The sequence below is a fragment of the Haliotis rubra genome, unplaced genomic scaffold (assembly GCF_003918875.1).
Source record: "Haliotis rubra isolate DU_JTF1 unplaced genomic scaffold, ASM391887v1 Scf416, whole genome shotgun sequence".
NCBI classification, from domain to species: domain Eukaryota; kingdom Metazoa; phylum Mollusca; class Gastropoda; order Lepetellida; family Haliotidae; genus Haliotis; species Haliotis rubra.
The window spans coordinates 589,172-613,353 of NW_025767098.1; the positions used below are offsets into that span (position 1 = coordinate 589,172).

The 24,182-nt window shown below is 41.3% G+C and overlaps 1 protein-coding gene across 6 annotated transcripts in view; it reads right to left on the reverse strand.

The window, feature by feature from the left end:
- Positions 1–24,182, reverse strand: part of LOC124288358 — a 163,043-nt gene that overhangs the window by 90,758 nt on the left and 48,103 nt on the right. The window contains exon 12 of one of the 6 annotated variants that reach the window (XM_046724869.1): positions 10,532–10,606. The exons of the other annotated variants lie outside the window; for them this stretch is intronic. Coding sequence (XP_046580825.1) covers positions 10,532–10,606 — 75 coding nt within the window. The remainder of the gene's footprint in view (positions 1–10,531; positions 10,607–24,182) is intronic. 6 annotated transcript variants of the gene reach the window in all.

Below are 24,182 nucleotides of genomic sequence, written 5' to 3' on the forward strand. Positions count from 1 at the left end.
AACCCGTATACAGGGTGGGTCAAGAAAACCCAAATATTGACAATGTTCCTCAGGGTGTATGTTTCTTGAAGTTGTATATGCCGTGTAACAAACGTTTTTAGAACTGAAACGCTTAAAATACATTCTTTTGCAACCTGTTTGATGTATTTGAAAGGCATTTAGAAGTTGGACGAACATGAATACATGACACTTTAATGGATAACAACTTCTTTACACGACTTTTCACCTGATGAAGGAGCAAGAATTATCTCTGAAACGTCGTGTAGAGAATGAAAAGAAGTTGTTATCCATAAAAGTGTCATGTATTCAAACTGTTTGAGCTTTCGAAGTTTTCGTTCATAGAATAGGTGGGCTATTTGAGGGAAATAATCTATGAAAGGTTTCAGCAGTTTTTCTATCAGCTGTTTTTCGGTTATGGTGTCCATACCATTCAGGGTAATCTTCAGCTACTGACCTATTTGTGTTAGACATACGTATGTCCGATAGATTTGCCCATGTTTGAGAAGTGAATGATTCTAACTGTATTCCACTTCTAATAAGAAGTAACAACCCTTCACGGTTTCTGTCGTGCTCGTCTGGTGTAATGAAGTATGGTCTCGGTCCATTCTCGTTCCAAAATATCTTGTATATACACACAAAATGAATGTGTAACGTGACGTTGCATCCAGGGTAAAACACCTTTAGTCTGCCCAGAAACTCGCAAATGGGTTTAGCGCAGTTTCCACATGGGCTGTAATTCTGAAATATTTCAATTTTGGTAGTTCCTGATTTACTTAATTTATCTCCTAATGTTCCACTATTAAGGTCTTGATTTAACTTTTGCATCAGTTTGTCTTCTGCATGTCGACAACTTCCCCTCCTTCTCCTGCTTGACTGGAATACTTCTCCCTGTTCACTTCCTACCACACACACAGCTACACCCCTTCTTGGACGCTGAAACAGAGGGCACCCAGTCGCCCAAAATATCCGTAGAATTCTGTCATCAGGTAGTCCTTTCATTTCTCCACTTGACTCGACCTATAATGTAACTAACATGTGTAACGTTTAGTTTCTGTGCGAAAGGCTACACAAATATAGTGAGTGAGTGAGTTGGTGAGTGAGTGAGTGAGTGAGTGAGTGAGTCAAGTCAGTCAGTCAGTCAGTCAAATTGCATATAGTCATGACATCTATGCAAAGTGACTGAATATGGCATCTATCAACTGAGAGATAAGTATATACATCAGGATGGGTTCACTTCTAGTTTGGCACCTGGTTGTATGGTCCTGGAATGTCCTGGGAGATAAATCTCCATTCCGTTATGTGAAATACTCTGGACTTATTCACAATAATATCCTCGTTTGGAGTTGGAGTAGAACGTTATAACGTCATGAAACAGCCGCTAATGGCGCTCAGAAAAACACACACATGGACAAACCACTCAAATAGACATGAGCGAGAAATATGCAGTGACGTGTTACAGGATAGACAGATGGCGATGTCCCTTCTACAGTGACGGTATGGTGGCGAATCAGACCAGGTTGTTTATTGATTTAAACTAAGGTATCACACACCGGTAAGTGCTCATATACTGGTAATGAGGATGTCTAGTCTGTCTCTCCAAATAAGTACCTACGCAAGTTCAATTTACTATTTTCCGTGTCTTTTTACCAATTTTAACCAAAATATATTATGTAACCGGAATGCTAATGGCTGCTGCAACCTTTGTGGTGTGACAGTATCAGCCCCGTTCCACTGACACTGACTATCTGATGACTGTCATGCTATTACCACCTATTGGTAGAGGCCGCTGCGGTTGGAATGTCAACGAAGGTTCACACAAATACCATATTCTGAAATTATAATAGATATCATACTAACTTGATGCTTACAGGAATCAGCCGGTGTACAAGAAGTTGACGTCTACACTGTCACTACCCTACCTTTGCCTACCCCTCTATAGCATATCGGTCCTGATCTAACCTTACATCCTGTCAGGGGAGATACACGTATACCTTGTCACTACCCACTGCTGCCTTCATAGCAATCCTGATCTAACCTTACATGTCATGGGAGATACACGTATACCTTGTCACTACCCACTGCTGCCTTCATATCAGTCCTGATCTAACCTTACATGTCAGGGGAGATACACGTACGTACTGCTGCTTCACTAGCTGCTTGTCACTACCCACTGCTGCCTTCATACTGCTGCCTTCATAGCAGTCCTGATCTAACCTTACATGTCATGGGAGATACACGTATACCTTGTCACTACCCACTGCTGCCTTCATATCTGTCCTGATCTAACCTTACATGTCATGGAGATACACGTATACCTTGTCACTACCCACTGCTGCCTTCATAGCAATCCTGATCTAACCTTACATGTCATGGGAGATACACGTATACCTTGTCACTACCCACTGCTGCCTTCATAGCAGTCCTGATCTAACCTTACATGTCAGGGGAGATACACGTATACCTTGTCACTACCCACTGCTGCCTTCATAGCAGTCCTGATCTAACCTTACATGTCATGGGAGATACACGTATACCTTGTCACTACCCACTGCTGCCTTCATAGCAATCCTGATCTAACCTTACATGTCAGGGGAGATACACGTATACCTTGTCACTACCCACTGCTGCCTTCATAGCAATCCTGATCTAACCTTACATGTCAGGGGAGATACACGTATACCTTGTCACTACCCACTGCTGCCTTCATATCGCAGTCCTGATCTAACCTTACATGTCATGGGAGATACACGTATACCTTGTCACTACCCACTGCTGCCTTCATATCGGTCCTGATCTAACCTTACATGTCATCTAACCTTACATGGAGATACACGTATACCTTGTCACTACCCACTGCTGCCTTCATATCGGTCCTGATCTAACCTTACATGTCAGGGGAGATACACGTATACCTTGTCACTACCCACTGCTGCCTTCATAGCAGTCCTGATCTAACCTTACATGTCAGGGGAGATACACGTATACCTTGTCACTACCCACTGCTGCCTTCATAGCAGTCCTGATCTAACCTTACATGTCATGGGAGATACACGTATACCTTGTCACTACCCACTGCTGCCTTCATAGCAGTCCTGATCTAACCTTACATGTCAGGGGAGATACACGTATACCTTGTCACTACCCACTGCTGCCTTCATATCGGTCCTGATCTAACCTTACATGTCAGGGGAGATACACGTATACCTTGTCACTAATAATAATAATAATAATAAGTCCATTTTTACCTTGCGCCGTAAACTATATCCAATCACCAAGTGGTAGATACGTATATTGTCACTACCTACTGCTGCCTATTTACAATCCTGAGTTCATTTAGATGTCATAGTGCTTCTTGAACCCACCGAAAGTTTTTAGGTTAGACTGGAAGCTGGCTATTGAGGGCTTCTTTGAGAGACACGTCCAGATTGTTCCTTACAGGATAGCTGAGATACACGTAAACCTTGTCACTGTCCACTGCTGTCTTCAGACGTGCATTTGGGATGATGAGCAGCGACTGATTGGCTGATCTCAGTAACCTGGTTGGAACATACTCCCTGCTACAAGACTATAGAGATCCTGATGGAACGGCGTTGTTAAGACATCTGTACCATGCTAAAGTATTTTGTACCCTATCCTGCCTGGGATTGGTAACCAGTGCATTTTGCGGGACTTTTACCTTGCACTACCTGAGCTGCCTTCATAGCTTTGTTCATGTTCCCAACCTTACTATGTCAGTAGTCCAAGCACGTACACCATGTCACTACCCACTGCTGCCTTCATTGCGTCAGTCCTGATTAATAGGCGGCGTATGGTGGAGATATTCATATGTGATGATCACACGATTTTACATACTGCTGCCGTGTATAGCTCCATAGAAAGTGTAGAATCTAACCTTTTTATACTGTATGTCACGGAGATACACGTATACCTTGAATTCACACTACCCACTGCTGCCTTCATATGTCTGTTTTGTTAACGTTTAGTTTGAGTTTACTCAGGGGTCATCCACGTAACCTTGTCACTACACACTGCTGCCTTCATAGCAACTCCTGATTTAACCTCATACATGTCAAGAGATACACGTAAAAGTTGTCACTATACTGCTGCCTTCATACAATGATCACTGCTGGTGTAGAGAGTGAATATCATCGGTAACACCCTTGCACTACCCACTGCTGCCTTCATAGCAATCCTGATCTAACCTTACATGTCATGGGAGATACACGTATACCTTGTCACTACCCACTGCTGCCTTCATAGCAGTCCTGATCTAACCTTACATGTCATGGGAGATACACGTATACCTTGTCACTACCCACTGCTGCCTTCATAGCAATCCTGATCTAACCTTACATGTCAGGGGAGATACACGTATACCTTGTCACTACCCACTGCTGCCTTCATAGCAGTCCTGATCTAACCTTACATGTCAGGGGAGATACACGTATACCTTGTCACTACCCACTGCTGCCTTCATAGCAATCCTGATCTAACCTTACATGTCATGGGGAGATACACGTATACCTTGTCACTACCCACTGCTGCCTTCATAGCAATCCTGATCTAACCTTACATGTCAGGGGAGATACACGTATACCTTGTCACTACCCACTGCTGCCTTCATAGCAATCCTGATCTAACCTTACATGTCAGGGGAGATACACGTATACCTTGTCACTACCCACTGCTGCCTTCATAGCAATCCTGATCTAACCTTACATGTCATGGGAGATACACGTATACCTTGTCACTACCCACTGCTGCCTTCATAGCAATCCTGATCTAACCTTACATGTCAGGGGAGATACACGTATACCTTGTCACTACCCACTGCTGCCTTCATAGCAATCCTGATCTAACCTTACATGTCAGGGGAGATACACGTATACCTTGTCACTACCCACTGCTGCCTTCATAGCGGTCCTGATCTAACCTTACATGTCAGGGGAGATACACGTATACCTTGTCACTACCCACTGCTGCCTTCATAGCAATCCTGATCTAACCTTACATGTCAGGGGAGATACACGTATACCTTGTCACTACCCACTGCTGCCTTCATAGCAATCCTGATCTAACCTTACATGTCAGGGAGATACACGTATACCTTGTCACTACCCACTGCTGCCTTCATAGCAGTCCTGATCTAACCTTACATGTCATGGGAGATACACGTATACCTTGTCACTACCCACTGCTGCCTTCATAGCAATCCTGATCTAACCTTACATGTCAGGGGAGATACACGTATACCTTGTCACTACCCACTGCTGCCTTCATAGCAATCCTGATCTAACCTTACATGTCAGGGGAGATACACGTATACCTTGTCACTACCCACTGCTGCCTTCATAGCAGTCCTGATCTAACCTTACATGTCATGGGAGATACACGTATACCTTGTCACTACCCACTGCTGCCTTCATAGCAATCCTGATCTAACCTTACATGTCAGGGAGATACACGTATACCTTGTCACTACCCACTGCTGCCTTCATAGCAATCCTGATCTAACCTTACATGTCAGGGGAGATACACGTATACCTTGTCACTACCCACTGCTGCCTTCATAGCAGCAGTCCTGATCTAACCTTACATGTCAGGGAGATACACGTATACCTTGTCACTACCCACTGCTGCCTTCATAGCAGTCCTGATCTAACCTTACATGTCATGGGAGATACACGTATACCTTGTCACTACCCACTGCTGCCTTCATAGCAATCCTGATCTAACCTTACATGTCAGGGAGATACACGTATACCTTGTCACTACCCACTGCTGCCTTCATAGCAGTCCTGATCTAACCTTACATGTCAGGGGAGATACACGTATACCTTGTCACTACCCACTGCTGCCTTCATAGCGGTCCTGATCTAACCTTACATGTCAGGGGAGATACACGTATACCTTGTCACTACCCACTGCTGCCTTCATAGCAATCCTGATCTAACCTTACATGTCAGGGGAGATACACGTATACCTTGTCACTACCCACTGCTGCCTTCATAGCAATCCTGATCTAACCTTACATGTCAGGGGAGATACACGTATACCTTGTCACTACCCACTGCTGCCTTCATATCGGTCCTGATCTAACCTTACATGTCAGGGAGATACACGTATACCTTGTCACTACCCACTGCTGCCTTCATAGCAGTCCTGATCTAACCTGCTAACCTTACATGTCAGGGAGATACACGTATACCTTGTCACTACCCACTGCTGCCTTCATAGCAATCCTGATCTAACCTTACATGTCAGGGGAGATACACGTATACCTTGTCACTACCCACTGCTGCCTTCATATCGGTCCTGATCTAACCTTACATGTCAGGGGAGATACACGTATACCTTGTCACTACCCACTGCTGCCTTCATAGCAATCCTGATCTAACCTTACATGTCATGGGAGATACACGTATACCTTGTCACTACCCACTGCTGCCTTCATAGCAATCCTGATCTAACCTTACATGTCAGGGGAGATACACGTAAACCTTGTCACTTGTCACTACCCACTGCTGCCTTCATAGCAATCCTGATCTAACCTTACATGTCAGGGAGATACACGTATACCTTGTCACTACCCACTGCTGCCTTCATAGCAATCCTGATCTAACCTTACATGTCAGGGGAGATACACGTATACCTTGTCACTACCCACTGCTGCCTTCATAGCAATCCTGATCTAACCTTACATGTCAGGGGAGATACACGTATACCTTGTCACTACCCACTGCTGCCTTCATAGCAATCCTGATCTAACCTTACATGTCAGGGGAGATACACGTATACCTTGTCACTACCCACTGCTGCCTTCATAGCAATCCTGATCTAACCTTACATGTCAGGGGATCTACACGGGGAGATACACGTATACCTTGTCACTACCCACTGCTGCCTTCATAGCAATCCTGATCTAACCTTACATGTCATGGGAGATACACGTATACCTTGTCACTACCCACTGCTGCCTTCATAGCAATCCTGATCTAACCTTACATGTCATGGGAGATACACGTATACCTTGTCACTACCCACTGCTGCCTTCATAGCAGTCCTGATCTAACCTTACATGTCAGGGGAGATACACGTATACCTTGTCACTACCCACTGCTGCCTTCATAGCAATCCTGATCTAACCTTACATGTCAGGGAGATACACGTATACCTTGTCACTACCCACTGCTGCCTTCATAGCAATCCTGATCTAACCTTACATGTCAGGGAGATACACGTATACCTTGTCACTACCCACTGCTGCCTTCATAGCAATCCTGATCTAACCTTACATGTCAGGGGAGATACACGTATACCTTGTCACTACCCACTGCTGCCTTCATAGCAGTCCTGATCTAACCTTACATGTCATGGGAGATACACGTATACCTTTGTCACTACCCACTGCTGCCTTCATAGCAATCCTGATCTAACCTTACATGTCAGGGGAGATACACGTATACCTTGTCACTACCCACTGCTGCCTTCATAGCAATCCTGATCTAACCTACACATGTCAGGGAGATACACGTATACCTTGTCACTACCCACTGCTGCCTTCATAGCAATCCTGATCTAACCTTACATGTCATGGGAGATACACGTATACCTTGTCACTACCCACTGCTGCCTTCATAGCAATCCTGATCTAACCTTACATGTCATGGGAGATACACGTATACCTTGTCACTACCCACTGCTGCCTTCATAGCAATCCTGATCTAACCTTACATGTCATGGGAGATACACGTATACCTTGTCACTACCCACTGCTGCCTTCATAGCAATCCTGATCTAACCTTACATGTCATGGGAGATACACGTATACCTTGTCACTACCCACTGCTGCCTTCATATCAATCCTGATCTAACCTTACATGTCAGGGGAGATACACGTATACCTTGTCACTACCCACTGCTGCCTTCATAGCAATCCTGATCTAACCTTACATGTCATGGGAGATACACGTATACCTTGTCACTACCCACTGCTGCCTTCATAGCAATCCTGATCTAACCTTACATGTCAGGGGAGATACACGTATACCTTGTCACTACCCACTGCTGCCTTCATATCAATCCTGATCTAACCTTACATGTCATGGGAGATACACGTATACCTTGTCACTACCCACTGCTGCTTCATAGCAGTCCTGATCTAACCTTACATGTCATGGGAGATACACGTATACCTTGTCACTACCCACTGCTGCCTTCATAGCAATCCTGATCTAACCTTACATGTCATGGGAGATACACGTATATTTTGTCACTACCCACTGCTGCCTTCATAGCAATCCTGATCTAACCTTACATGTCAGGGGAGATCCAAGTATTCCTGGTTTGATGGGTATGACAAATAGCAAACTATTTTCGTTTTCTCATTCTGTCTTTGTTAAAATTTATAAGTACCCAACATGCGGTAGGTGAAACACTTTTTGCCTTTAACAGACATGTGATAGGCAAACAACACCGGTTGATGGTGACATACACCACTAGCTGTGTGTCATGTCATGTTCACATCGTCATGTTGGCTGTCGTGGCCGGGTATATTTATACTTAGATACAGCTCTCGTGGAAACTAATGGTGACATGCCTAGCCGTCCATTGATCGTATCACTGCGAGCTAAAACCTGTGCTTTTGTACGACATGGGTTGGTGATCAATGTTTAATCCGTACATTTGTTGGCGCATTGATTGAGGTGTTGTATTTTCACGACATTGATCTCTGGCTGTGTCAAATGAAATCGTGTCTAAATATAATCTTAACAAGGGCTCAGTGCCGCACCTATGCACAACTTTGTCGCTGTTGACGACAACGCTGGTGAAACTTATTTTGGAAAGTCTAAGTAGTTGTTCCCTACCTGTAATGTTGAATGCAATAAACCTGTCAAGCATTGACGCGATCTCTCTGGTTAGGATGCAAATATCATATAACGGACTTTCATGGGACATGAACATACTCTGGCTAATTAAATCCAAAGTAACGTTGAGAGAAAATAGAGTAATACGATCCCTGACTTCATTGCTATAAACACCACTATTTTATTTTGTATTGTACAATGTACAATGAAGTACTCACTCGTGTACTGACGGTGAATGTAATATTCAGTAATGTGTTTTGCATCATGAACCTAGTTAATCATATATTACATAACATCCTTGTTTGGTTTGGGTTTGGGGTGTTTTTATTTGGTGTTGTGTTGTATTGTTTTTTACGTTACATAAGATAACTCGGAAGATTAAGTGAGTGATAAATACAATACTGCTCTCGTGCATTTCAAACCGTGTTCTAATCGATCCATTTCCATATTGTAATGGATATTCGTTCGTTTTCATACAAAGGTACATGAATGTAACGAGGAGTATTGGTGTAAAACTAGTTAGCTCGAGTATAGAAACTCCCCTCTCTTGGGTGTCAATTTCAACGCCGCCTGCACAAAATGTTCTTCAAACATACGAATATCGCCACAAGGCAGGAGTAAGAGAGTAGCACTTGGTCCAGCGGTCAAGTTCTACAACTTCAGTGTATAATAATATCGTGCTCTAATTGCGAGGAACATTGGATCTCATGGAACACCTATTCTCATCGTATCAAGTTATCGTATCTAGATGGTGTGGACCATTGTGTGAACCTTTTGTATGTCATCGTATCTGGATGGTGTGGACCATTGTATGTCATCGTATCTAGATGGTGTGGACCATTGTATGTCATTGTATCTAGATGGTGTGGACCATTGTATGTCATTGTATCTAGATGGTGTGGACCATTGTATGTCATCGTATCTAGATGGTGTGGACCATCGTTGTATGTATCATGTGTTGTATGTCATCGATGGATGGTGTGACCATTGTATGTCATGGTGTATTGTATGTCATTGTATCTAGATGGTGTGGACCATTGTATGTCATTGTATCTAGATCTAGTGTGGACCATTGTATGTCATCGTATCTAGATGGTGTGGACCATTGTATGTCATGGACCACATACCAAGACAGTTTGACAATTACAAAGAGTGATATATACAGCACAGAATTTACTTCACTCAACATAGACTCAACTATATATAAAACTCCATCTTCAATACAGGATGTACCATATATATAACACAGAATGTGCTACTGTAGCTACTACTGATTTGCTCAACACAGGACTACAATACCCGATATGGGAAACTATATGCGAAACAGACGAAGACATGCAAAATGGGAAACAGATTCTTTTGGAGTAAAAGCGATATAGTGGTGTGTGTTATAACATGGACCACTAATAATTAGTGATGACAGCAAATGTTCACTTAAATGACAAATGTTTACCATTATGATAGGACGTCTGTCCGCTCACCAAAGACCTGGTGTGCTCTCTGACTGATGACGTGACTTACTGACTGAAGATCTGTTATAGCCACATTTAGATAGAGTCAGTTTTCACTATAACTTGACCATTGCCGACTGTGGCCTCCACTATGATACACAGCATATACCATATTCTAAAGTGTAATAAATGATAAACTAGCTTGTTACTTACAGAGATACGACAGCCCGTAGTTTTGAAGTTGACCGTACACGGTAAAGTCTGACTGTTGCGTCATAGCAGTTCCAGGAAACATAGATTAAAATAGATATTGATTGATATGACGCTTGGAAAACCACTTTCTTTTCATCCTGAAATGACAATATGTGGGAAAATGAGTTTGCACAAAATGCGAGAGTTGCAACAATACGTTTGTTCATTTAAGAAGCACATGTGACACAAGATGGGTATACCGCACGGTTACACAGCATATAGACACGCTTGGTGACGTGTCATGTTAGGCTGTATTGATCGGGTTTATTTTTGTCGCGTTCCAAGAATCAGCTTTCGTGGAAACTCACGGTGACACGTCTACTACTTGGATGGGAGCTAAAGTCCATTGGCCCAGTGTGTGCAACACATTAACCTGTTTGCCTGTTTACTCTGTCTGAGTGATATCTTGGTCTTTAATAACACTGATGTCACGTTGTGTCAAATGACACATTGTCTAAATATAATGTTAACAATGGAAACAAAGCTCACATAGGTTTACTTTGTCTCAGTCCATCTCTCTTATTACAATGTCAGCACCAGGGTCTACACTCACATAGGTTTACTTTGTCTCAGTCGATCTCTCTTATTACAACGTCAGCACCAAGTTCTACACTCACATAGGTTTACTTTGTCTCATTCCATCTCTCTTACTACAACGTCAGCACCATGTTCTACACTCACATAGGTTTACTTTGTCTCAGTCCATCTCTCTTATTACAACGTCAGCACCAGGGTCTACACTCACATAGGTTTACTTTGTCTCAGTCCATCTCTCTTACTACAACGTCAGCACCAAGTTCTACACTCACATAGGTTTACTTTGTCTCAGTCCATCTCTCTTACTACAACGTCAGCACCAAGTTCTACACTCACATAGGTTTACTTTGTCTCAGTCCATCTCTCTTATTACAACGTCAGCACCAGGGTCTACACTCACATAGGTTTACTTTGTCTCAGTCCATCTCTCTTACTACAACGTCAGCACCAAGTTCTACACTCACATAGGTTTACTTTGTCTCATTCCATCTCTCTTACTACAACGTCAGCACCATGTTCTACACTCACATAGGTTTACTTTGTCTCAGTCCATCTCTCTTATTACAACGTCAGCACCAGGGTCTACACTCACATAGGTTTACTTTGTCTCAGTCCATCTCTCTTACTACAACGTCAGCACCAAGTTCTACACTCACATAGGTTTACTTTGTCTCAGTCCATCTCTTACTTACTACAACGTCAGCACCAACGTTCTACACTCACATAGGTTTACTTTGTCTCAGTCCATCTCTCTTATTACAACGTCAGCACCAGGGTCTACACTCACATAGGTTTACTTTGTCTCAGTCCATCTCTCTTACTACAACGTCAGCACCAAGTTCTACACTCACATAGGTTTACTTTGTCTCAGTCCATCTCTCTTACTACAACGTCAGCACCATGTTCTACACTCACATAGGTTTACTTTGTCTCAGTCCATCTCTCTTATTACAACGTCAGCACCAGGGTCTACACTCACATAGGTTTACTTTGTCTCAGTCCATCTCTCTTACTACAACGTCAGCACCAAGTTCTACACTCACATAGGTTTACTTTGTCTCAGTCCATCTCTCTTATTACAACGTCAGCACCAGGGTCTACACTCACATAGGTTTACTTTGTCTCAGTCCATCTCTCTTACTACAACGTCAGCACCAAGTTCTACACTCACATAGGTTTACTTTGTCTCAGTCCATCTCTCACAACGTCAGCACAAGGCAGGATAGGCTCGTTCCATAGTGGGACGTCGATTTGCCTTAGTCCACTCTACCCGTGTCAAAGGTACCGTTCTAAATGGTTCGTGTCTGACCAGGTCTTCATCACATATACCAATACGACGGTTTGATCGACTTAATAACCCCCTAAACAGCCCGAACCAACTTTGCAAAAACATACGTTCTCCACAACGTCACTCTACCCCTATAGGAAGTATATCACAAACGGAATGGTTATGTCATTCAAGAATCTATTTTCAAAGGAGTATATTGCTTATGTTGTTGACAATTGGCTATCAGATTGTGATAATGATGAGCTCGTTGAAGAGTTTAATGATGTTGATAGGCTTGTCCTGGAATCACCTGTTACAGAATATCATATATTGGATGCTGTATCTCGTCTTAGGTTGGTCCATCTGCTGGACTTGATGGCGTTTTTTCAGGAATGCCTAAATATTCATTACATGATAACGTACTCTCCCTGGTTAAAATATTCAATTGAGTATTTGAGTATTTGATAGAGGTCGTTTTCCTTCCGTCTTGGTGAGGTCTTTTATTTTCCCAATATATAAAATGGAAATGCACCAAATCCTGACAATTATAGGGGTATTTCGCTGATAAGTATTCTTGGTAAACCTTTACATCCATTATCAATAGTAGATTAACAATGGTTAGGTATGAGAGATTTAATACCGGAATCTCAAGCAGGAGTTAGAAAGGACTACTCAACATTTGATCATATATTTACCATTAAGTTATTACTGAGAGATATTTATCCTTTAGCAAGCGAAAGTTATATTTAACGTTTGTAGATTTCAAAAAGACTTTTGATTCTCTAGATAGATTTAGAATGTGGAATTGTGTAAGAAATAGGGGTTTGAAGGATAATATGTATGGTATCATAAGATCGATGTATTCAAAGTTTAAATCATGTGCCCGTTGAGGTGATGTTGTAAGTGACGTTTTTCCATTGCCCTACGTTTAAGTCCTCTACGTTTTTCCTTTGTCATTAACGAATTATATTTAGATATCTTGAAGTCTGGTAAACATGGCATCCAACTTTCTCCCCATCTAATCGAACTTTTCATGTTATTTTTTGCTAATGATGTGATTCTTATGTCCAGTCCTGTAATTGGTCTTCAAAATCAAGTAGATATACTTTCACCATATACAGATAAATTGCAGTTGAATGTGAATCGTAATAAAACAAACATTGTTATATTCTGTAGAGGTAGTCCTTTGCCGGCTTTACTCTAACACAGACGTACGACGGTCTTAGTGCTACGATAGCTTTGTGCAAGAGGGCACAAGACTATGTTGCTGCCCCTTCACAAGGGACATTCTCAGTAACCCTATTGATGTAATATACATCATTATAGACATGTGCAAGTATCAGACTCGTGCAAGAATAACTTTTAATGATCATGGAAAAATCTTTTCGGCTTCACGTATGTTCCTGAAACCTGTTGGAATGTGATCACTGGAAACACGAAGGGAGTCCTTGTGCTTACATAAGTGAAACATCAGTTCTACAAAAAGGCAAATGCAAAGTAATATACAACTTTCGAAACATTCGAAACGGAGTAGCACTCACCACCCAGAGAACTTCTATGCGATATTAACTGACCATTTTCTTTCCATCCATGTATCAATCCAATCTCAAACATATTTCCATGTACATTCTTGTCATCGTTGTACTGGTGAGTCTCGTTGTACTGGTGAGTCTCGTTGTCCTGAGAGTTTCTAGGACTTGAGTCCTGCCCCACAACGAAGCACATGTGACACATGTGGTCTCACCCTAGGCAAGTGAGTTTATTCAAAATTGTCTCTGTTCACCCAGCAGAGATCAGGAGGTACCAAACCAAGGGCACCGAGAACAATGGGCGGCCTGGCGACAGTGTACTTGGGATGCAAGCGAGACAATTCAAAGGCGAGGTCCGCATATTTATCATGCTTTTCCTGAATCTTGCCAATCACATTGGTGTCAAAAGGGACAGAAAATTCAATGATATAAATAAATTCATTGGCTTTATCAAAAAGGACAAGATCAGGTTTGTTGGCAGGAATTCTCCTGGGGCTGTATGTGGGCCTATTCCACAGAAGAGCCTCCACATTAATCAAACCCCGACCTCCAGAATTGTTTGGCATGTATAAACGGTTAAGAGAGGAACGAGGGTGGTGGGCTCTGTTATCAGACATGATCCTTCTGGTCAGACGGTCAAGACTCTGGATGTCTTGTTTTGTCCAATCAACTACTCCAAAGGAATAGGAAAGGACTGGCACAGCAAAAGTATTGGTGGCTTTGACCTTGTTTCGAGCATTTAGCTCTGAGCTCCAGATTTTCTTTAAACGAGATTTACACTCGGCCCGAAGTTTGTCTTGAATCTGGGCATTCTGGAGCTTGTCTCGAACTTGCATTCCAAGATAGGTGTAGGCCTGATCTTCCACAAGATGCTCAATAACTCCTCCCCCTTGTAACTTGGCCGATCCATCACTAACTACCTTGCCACGTTTCAAATGAAGAGTATTACATTTGTCGAGTCCAAATGTCATGCCAATATCATTAGAAAAGGACTCGACAAGGAGAACCTGTTCTTTCAAATTGGAATCTCCTTTGGCAAGGAGCTCGATGTCATCCATGTAAAGGAGATGAGTAAGCGGTGTTGGTGATCTGTGCTGAGGAGGTCCGGGATGGTAACCCTCCTCTCTGTTGAGCAGAAAGCTCAAAGGATTTAGAGACAAACAAAAAAGCAAAGGACTAAAGGAGTCCCCCTGGAAAATTCCCCTTCTGATTGGAATAGATTCCGAAGTCTGCACCTGCCCTTGCGAGTACATCTCAAGTTGAGTCGACCAGCAACTCATTAAAGACTTGAGTAAATCAAGTAGTCGCTCCGGGAGGTCAATACAATGAAGAGACTTCAGATTCCATTCGTGAGGAACAGAGTCGTATGCTTTTTTGTAGTCAATCCAGCACATGGAGAGGTTGCGGTGATATGCTTTAGCCTCTTCCAAAATCATTTTCTGTACAAGAAGTTGATCCTTGCACCCCCAACATCCCTTTCTCGCCCCCTTCTGCTCTCTGTAAATGATATCATTAGAAGAGCAGTAAGATGACACGAGGTTTGTCAAACACCCTGTGAATTATTATTATTATTATTATTACTGGTGAGTGTCGTTGTATTCATGATTCGTTTACTCGAGTCCTGTGCATATGCGCCATGTGTCATCTTCTACTGGAGAGTATCGTTGTACTCAGTGATGAGCCTTGTACTATTTTCTCTGTCAGTAATGGGCGGTGGAGTAGCCTAGTGTCAGTACATTATGGCTATGTGGCTATGTATATTGCTGTCTATCTGCATTCTGATTACAATCGCTACATTTTAAATCATGTTTTGCCATTTGTTTGGTATAATTCCATTTACATGTCAGTGTACATAAAGCTCCTTTGCTAAATATTTTACATTATCACGTTTACACACAAACATAAATATATACCTGCACCCAACTATGCCAAAACTCCTACCTACTTGACAACAACAAAGTCAAAAACTTAAAAACTCATCAATTACCAGTACAGAATGACAACTTAATTATTATATTATAAAAAGAATAATCTGTAACATTCGTGTTTCAGTGATCAAAAGATATCATGGTATGGTACCAAGGTAACCTCAGTCAAGACCATCAGTCAAGGCTCTTCTCTGTGACGGGACCCAGTCGTTATGGACTCCTCAAGCGCAGCTACAATCTTTGGTTAGCACTGATTGTGTTTGGTCAGCACAATACCCGTGCTCCTGGGTTCGCCGCGAGTGTAAACGTCTAAGATCTGCATCTCTTCCGAAGTGATGTCATGTACGGTTGCTGCAAGGTGCCCACTTCAGACTCGACTCGCCAGCATGGACCTGAGACAAGACCCCTTCACGTTGACAAGCCAGGTGTATTGTAATGAACGTTTAAACAGATCAAAGTTCGAGACAACGGTGTTTATAGTTTGTTGAAAGTGTAATTTCAAGTTTTTCAAATGATGCATTATAACTAAACTACAACATACTAAATAACACGCCTTGCTGTTCTTTCTTCTCAAGAGAGCGCACAAGTCTCAGGTAGCTGTAGAACTTGTTAACAGGTTATTGGCGGATACAGCAAACGGTTGAAGCAGTTGTAAAATGTCTAATGCTGTCGTGGATTTTAGTGGTACTCGCCGACAGAGAGAAGTTTAGTTATCTGCCTCATTGTCTGGTGATTGGAAATGTTTGTGAATCACTGCAACCCAAGCTAATGTACCATTTAGAATAACACTCTGCCCATCAGTACTGCCTTAAGCTTTTGCCAGTTCGTTCTGCATGAAAGTGGACACAATGAGGTGAAAAGAGGTGCACTTCCAAACCTAAATTAAAGTATACGACTGTTAGGTGTTCAATATAAGTGAGTGAATGAGTTTACATTTAAAATCACATCGGCAGTTTTTCAGCCATATCATGATTAAGACAGTTGTAAATTTATAAATGAATTAAAACAAAGTTAGCTAATATAATTGTCTGCAAAGGACAATAAAACAACTAGATTATTACAGAAATAAAGTTAAAACCAGCAATTAAATCTTAAATATTTTAACTATACATGATAATACAATATAAAAACAGGCTATAGATTGCCAGCAATTGAAGGTAGATCACAATACTGAGGACCACGAGGACTTACAGTACTTTGGCTACCTGCATGGACCCCAAGTGGATTTACAACATCCCTTCAGCCGCTGGCAATATTGGGGGAATTGTAGCCAAAATTAAAATGCCAAATATTCTACGTTTAATACCAGTGGTAGATAAATTATACCTTAAATGATATTGACTTGCAGAACCCCATTAGAGGGAAAATTATTTTTACAGTACTTCACCCCCCTTCAAGGTTCAACCAGAAGACAATCTTAGTCATTATTTTTTCTACCAATTTTAGAATCTGTTATTATATACAAAACATATCAATCAAAATTTGTGTAATAAACCAATTTCTTTGAAAATAACAACAATAATTAAAAGCGAACTTACATTAAAAAGATCCTTCATTGATGAAACTTTGCAACAGTTATGCCTTGTGATGGAAAAATCAATACAGTCAAGCAGGACATGCTTGACCATGATTTTCTCATCACAATGGATGCCGAATGGAGGATCCTCGCCTTTTAACAAATACTCATCTGTGTATCGAGAATGGCCAATACCGCATCGTCTTAGAATGAACTCTTCAAATCAGGACTGACAACCCAAGTAGGTGTAAACGATAGTTGGTCGTATTTTATGTAATTCATTTATACCTACTTGGATGTCCCACTTTTTTCTGCATTAGATCCCGGGTGTAACTTCTTATAAAAGGTTCATAATCACTGTAAGGTATCAGAAGTGGTGCCACAGATTTGTTCAGAACGGCCTTAACAGCAGAATCAGCCATTGTATTACCAGTGATTCCAACATGGCTGGACAACCACCAAAGTGTTCAATATGACGTGTATCTTCCTGTGTGTTACAGTATGATTTATATTGCCTAGACGTATATGTGTTCAATATATGACGTGTATCTTCCTGTGTGTAACAGTATGATATATATTGTCTAGACGTATATGTCTTCAATATGACGTGTACCTTCCTGTGTGTAACAGTATGATATATATTGTCTAGACGTATATGTCTTCAATATGACGTGTATCTTCCTGTGTGTAACAGTATGATATATATTGCAGAGCCGTGAAAGATGTTTTCGTTATGTTTTTTAAAGGAAATTTTGCAACAATGTTCCTTTCGTTTTGTTAACAATCTAAAGCATATTATAGTTCTTAAGGTTCTAATTTGTAATACGTGATATGATCGTTTGTGAACATAATCACTGACTATACACGTTTGTCCATAAGTGATTGAGACGAGCAGGTTGGTCATAACTGTATGCGTACAGATGCAGCTTTGTGAAATATATGTCAAGCAAGAGTGAGACACATCAACCAAGACCGGACACACCAAGAAGCCTCAGCAACAAACGCAAGAAGACCACAACTCCAATTATCCACAACACAGTCGTCAACCTCAGCAAGAAACAACTCACCAAACATCACTCTTGCTTGACAACGGTACAAGAATCTGTATCGAAACGTCGCACTCACGAAATATAGAAGTTGTTATCCATAAAAATTGTTCTACTTGTTACTTTGCCATTTGGTTAAATTTGCTTTAAGTCCTTCTAACCGTTCTGCTCTGCTTGAACACTGAAATAATCTTACTTTTATGTAATATGTTGTTAGCATTAACCGTTCGGTCGCTATATGTTAATTTTATGAATAATCGAGAACCACAGATAACGAATCATTACTTTCATAGGCCACCATTACTGTTTACACGCCTAAACTATTTCAGTTTAAATATAACGTTCATTTTAGTTAGTGGGAGTCGTGAATGCTTATAGTCAATAAATGCCCAACGTGTATAACGTTTACAACATGTTCTAAGCAACTGTATTTTTATCTCTGTCTTGTCACTTGTCATTGTTTGTAATTTCAATTGAATAGTTTTCTGCAACAATATTACTTTTATTTGTTTTGACCAATAATTCTGAATTACCAGTTAATTGAATATGTGTCCTTTGCCTTCATGTGTTTATAAGTTATAAAGATTCCTGTTTTGCCTGTAATCCTCTCTGTTTGTATTTGAAGGCGTGGAGATCCCGGAGCTAATTCCCCGAAATAATTCTAGGTTTAAGACAGTAACACAAGTTTACTGTTTCACTATCATCCAAACCAACAAGACGCGTTTTTCAGTTTTCAGTTATAATTTGAATTACCCGTTGAAAATAATATACTCAGCAGCAAAAAAAAACGTCAGTACGAATTCAAAATTAGATAAGCACTGTAATCAAATCATTACAGAAATGGACATAATTAGCGGATCAAAAACATTTTTTGTGTACAATATTGTCACACATCAGTGAATTTTCAAGACATTACGTGAACGTTTGCAGTCCAATAAGACCCTTGACTTCAGTGTGACCACCACGAGCGAGCAATAACTGCAGCACAGCGTCTATGCATGGAGTGCACCAATCGATTGATGAAGGCCATTGGCACCTTGAACCACACTCTGAGAAAGGCCTGGTGCAATCAATCGGTTGTGTTCGGCCTTTGTATCACATTATTCAATCTCCTCTGAATTTCATCCCAAATATGTTCAATTGGGTTTAAATCAGGAGTAAGGGCTGGCCACTGCATAATGTTGACACCGTTCTGTTGTAGGAAGTCCCGTGTAGCTCTTGCAGTATGGTCCCGGGTGTTATCAAATGTGCTATGACGTGTGCCTGGGAGCTTGGACAAAGGTTCTAGAACATCACAGGACCCACTCTCTGGTTCAGGCCTATTCCACCCCATACCATGATGATTGCACCTCCCCGTGAGTCTCTTTCCATAACACATTGGTCTGAGTAACGCAAGCCACGTCGTCGCCATAATCTTGTTCTGCCATCTGCAGTTGATACGCAGTACCGACTCTCATCTATGAACAGAACAGTTCTCCATTGCCTGTATCGCAAGTTTTGGTGTTGTAGGGCAAACTGTAGACGTTCACACCGATGACGAGGGGTGAGGATAGGTCCACGGTAAGGTCTGCGGCAATGGAGGTTCCCACTGTTAAGACGTCGGCGTACTGTATCAGTACTGATTGGTCTTCCGTGTGTTCCCACTGTCTGGCGTGCTGTTTCGGATGCCTGCATGAAGGGATTCTGTACATACTGTCGCACAACATGGCGGTCTAGTCGTCTTATGATCACCCTTGGTCTGCCAGTACGGGGGCGATCATTTGTGGTGTTGGTGGCCCGGCAACGTTGCTGCAGCCTGTAGATGGTCCGAACGTTCACCTGGAAGTGATTGGCAACGGCTTGTGCAGTGTGGCCAGCTTCAAGTCTTCCTGGAGCCTGGTTCCTCTGAGCTGTCCTGCTGACGTTGTAATGTGAATGTTTCAACCAGGTTTGGGGTGCATTTTATAGGGCTGGTCCTTGTGAACAGCATGTGCAGCATGAGTTGCATGAAAAACATGGAGAACACTATACCATCTCTGAGATCAGGTTGCGTTTTTGAGACAAGCAGAAGCAGAACACTGTCACCTGTTATTCATGGAATTGTCACTGGACAGTGCTACCATGACAACATCCCAGAGGCAAACATGGTCATTTTGTGTTTCAGGGTGACAGCGCAGGCCCGTATTGTTCCTGAGAACATGAGAACATAACCACATTACCATGACCAGCACGTTCCTAGTCCAGACCTGACCCCTAGCGAACATTTGTGGGAGGTCCTTAGACCCCACTCTCAACGAACCAGGTGCTGATCTGCATCAGGAGTCGGGATGGAAAGAGCCAAGCTGACATTGGACGATTGACATTTCATTGTAAATGACGTGATGGACAGTCAGACTGACGCAACTCTCAGGCAGATGTCTCTGTTAAACAGTTAAACCACATGTCGAATAAAAGATGATAAGAAACTATAGTTGTGACACCCTTTTTATTATACATTCCCTCCTGTTCTGGATAATGTATAAGCTCTCTGCTTCCTTGCTTTCATTCGCGTGATGAGGGAGAGAGATTATAAAAAGCCCGTGTTCCTTATAAAATAGAAAGTGACATACATAAAACATTTCCCCATGTAGTGCTTCCACGAGACATTTTTAGGATGGCGCAGCATCTTGAACATTTTACTGAGCACCCTGTTCTTCTTTTAATACAATCATTGATATTAACACCTTTTACATTAACACTCTTTATATTTTCTATTTCTATTGAAATTATGTCGCCCTGCGCTTTTTTATCCTGGAGGGAACACTTATATGTATCACTTCAAAAGTCCATTCAAACTCTACTTAATATTCATCCAAAGCTATCCTTTGCATTCCTATGAACTGATTCACTCCCCGAGAATTTACGGGAATCCCGAAATTCCCATCAGATATCCCGGATGTGTGTATGGCCCAAGGATGCCGAGGACTAAGCGCAGGTCTGTCCATGTTTGATGTGTGAATGTTGTCAGAATCACACCCTGGTTCCTCTGTTTCAGTAATTCCTGGACGTTTCATTTATGACTTTCTGGGTCCAAGAAGCTCGGTGAACTTTCGAAATCATCTTCGTCCCAGCAGATGTGGAACAAGCAGACAAAATGAATGTTCAATGTGACTTTGAAGTGGCGGCTTCTAAGGATGCGTAGAATATCACAGTACCGTTTGGCACAATCCAAACATGGGCTGTATTTCTGGAAAACCTTAATGTTCAAAATGTCCCCCATACCTGTATTGAATAGGTTCGTTTTCGTAAACAGGAAGTCCAATTTCCGAATCAGCTTCAACTCAGCATGAATACAGGATGTGTCTGATGTCCTTTCAGAGTAGAAGACTTCCCATGGCATATGCCAAACTACACACACGGCAACCCCAAGCCTCGGCCTGTCACATGTTGGAAGGCCTGTGATCCAGAATACACTGAGAGTGGTGGACGTTTTTATTGTATATATGTAGGCCATAAAAATGCTATGAGATGTCGGCAAGCAGTTGTATTATGTTGGACTGAGTTACAGATAAGCCGCTGGTGTCCCTCGACACTACTATCACTAAAATTTACAAAATATATAATGCCCTGCTTCTTGTGATATGTAAGACCTCACTCTTTTCAGTTTGACTAGAAGCATGATACCACGGTTCATTTCAACTTGCAAACATGAACCAAGAAATGTTTACTTACAGTCATTGCACGAATCTGCTGGTTAATGTACACACACTGGGTAGTCATGAACGTTACATGTCGAAGTATGTGCTAACTTCATTCATTTGGAGAAGTGCCTTGTATCTTGGCTTACTGGCTATATGTCGGGCACGGAGCGGACAGTGACGGCGTAACGTGATTATACTGATGGGCTTGAAACGAAATAGGACGGCTACTTTCGGTTTTTCTTCCAGGAAATGAAGATTGCAATCTATAAGCATCATATATATGTCAAGTATCCTGATGACAGTGACTGCGAGAATACTGATCTACACACACTGTATCTTACCGACCCTACTTTAACACTTTTCAGCTTCATCTTTTTGACAAATTGATAGAATTAGACATTAGTCCCTCTCCAGTTAAATAGATAGCCTTATTTCCATCTAACAGAGCCCAATATGTCAAACTGAAAAGTACTCGTTCTCAGAATGTATCTGTTAATACCGGTGCTCCACGAGGATGTGTATTGTCTCCAATGCATTTCACTTTGTACATTAATACCGGTGTTCCACAAGGATGTGTATTGTCTCCAATACTTTTCACTCTTTACACTAATGATTGTGTAAGTTCTCAACCTATCTGTTCTAGATTGAAGTTCGCCGATGATATAGCCATCAGCAGTCTAATCTTTGACAATGAGTATGCATACAAAGACGAAATAAATGCTTTTGTTAAGTGGTGTAATGAAAACGTATTGGAACTTAATGAGTCATTGGTTTTGGCTCCTTTTCACTCAGTAATAAAAACAAACTAAACACGATTATAAAACAAGGAGAGAAAATGACTAATCGTGTCTTTCAAAGAATAGATGAACTTCATTGAGGAAAGGCTCTAAATATAGCTACAAATATCATTACTGATCCACTGGCCGTCGGTAGAAATATACCGACCTGCAAATCCAAGCATCATGAAATGTCTTTTGTACCAACGTCAATTTCTTTGTTGAATAACCGTTAATGTTCTCCATTCTCATGCTTTGTACATTTGTAGGTAATTATGATAATGTTTGTATGTATTTATTTGATATACATGTATTTATGCTCAATCAGATGTCTACAAATTCTCTCACGGACAATAAATCTTTGTCTTATCTTACTGATATAGAGATTATTACACGAGCAAGTGTGTCTTACGACTTATATCAAACGAGTGTGAAATTGTGTATTGCCCGAGCGAGGGCGAGGACAATACATAATTTTGCATGTGTTTCGTATAAGTCGTACTTGCTCGAGTGTAATAATTTCTTTATTATCAGATTCTATTTTATTCATGTACATTTGCAAGTGTTACGGCCCTGTTAATTGACGTCACGTTCCATTGTTTAATGACGTCACAGACGACGAAATACAGAAACTATAGTCGCTAGGCAAAAGTGATATGCCCCCATATGATATATATGACACAGACTGTTTATGTTTCACCATATGGATAATAGCTTATCTTACTTTTATATGGCCGTATTGTTGTATTACGTCAGTTGCAGCAATTCAATATACCTACTCAATAACGCTTGTCAGGTTTGTGTTGATTCCATCACATCATTTGCTTTGTAGTGACATAAAAATATATATAGAAACTTGCACACATTTGTTATATAGGTATGCATTCGTAATGTCTCGCATATCCATCGGAAAGCTAAAACTGTTACACAGACCGAGTCTTTTTCTTCGACTTCGTCTTGTTGACACCAAGATGTCAAAAACAACATGGATAATAATTACTGGTTAGTTCATTACTGACGGGATAGGCATGATGGTCATTGTGGCAGGATTAGGTTTACATCATTTGATCTCTCTTTGAATCCAAGAGTGACTGTGTCTGAGTTTAATTTCAAATGGATGTCTGTTTCATTCCCAATCCATTCTAGTAGATCTTTTGACAAACTTGCATTCATTTAGTAGATGAATTATCGAATCTATTTCAACATCATAAAATGTATAAAGTGGTGATTCTATTATTTTTATTTGTGTATATTTATATTTGTTGTGAGAATTCTATGGATAAATACGATATTGAAGCCATCTGTGCATAGCACTATAAGTATGAATAATCGATTTATGAAGCAGATACAGTCT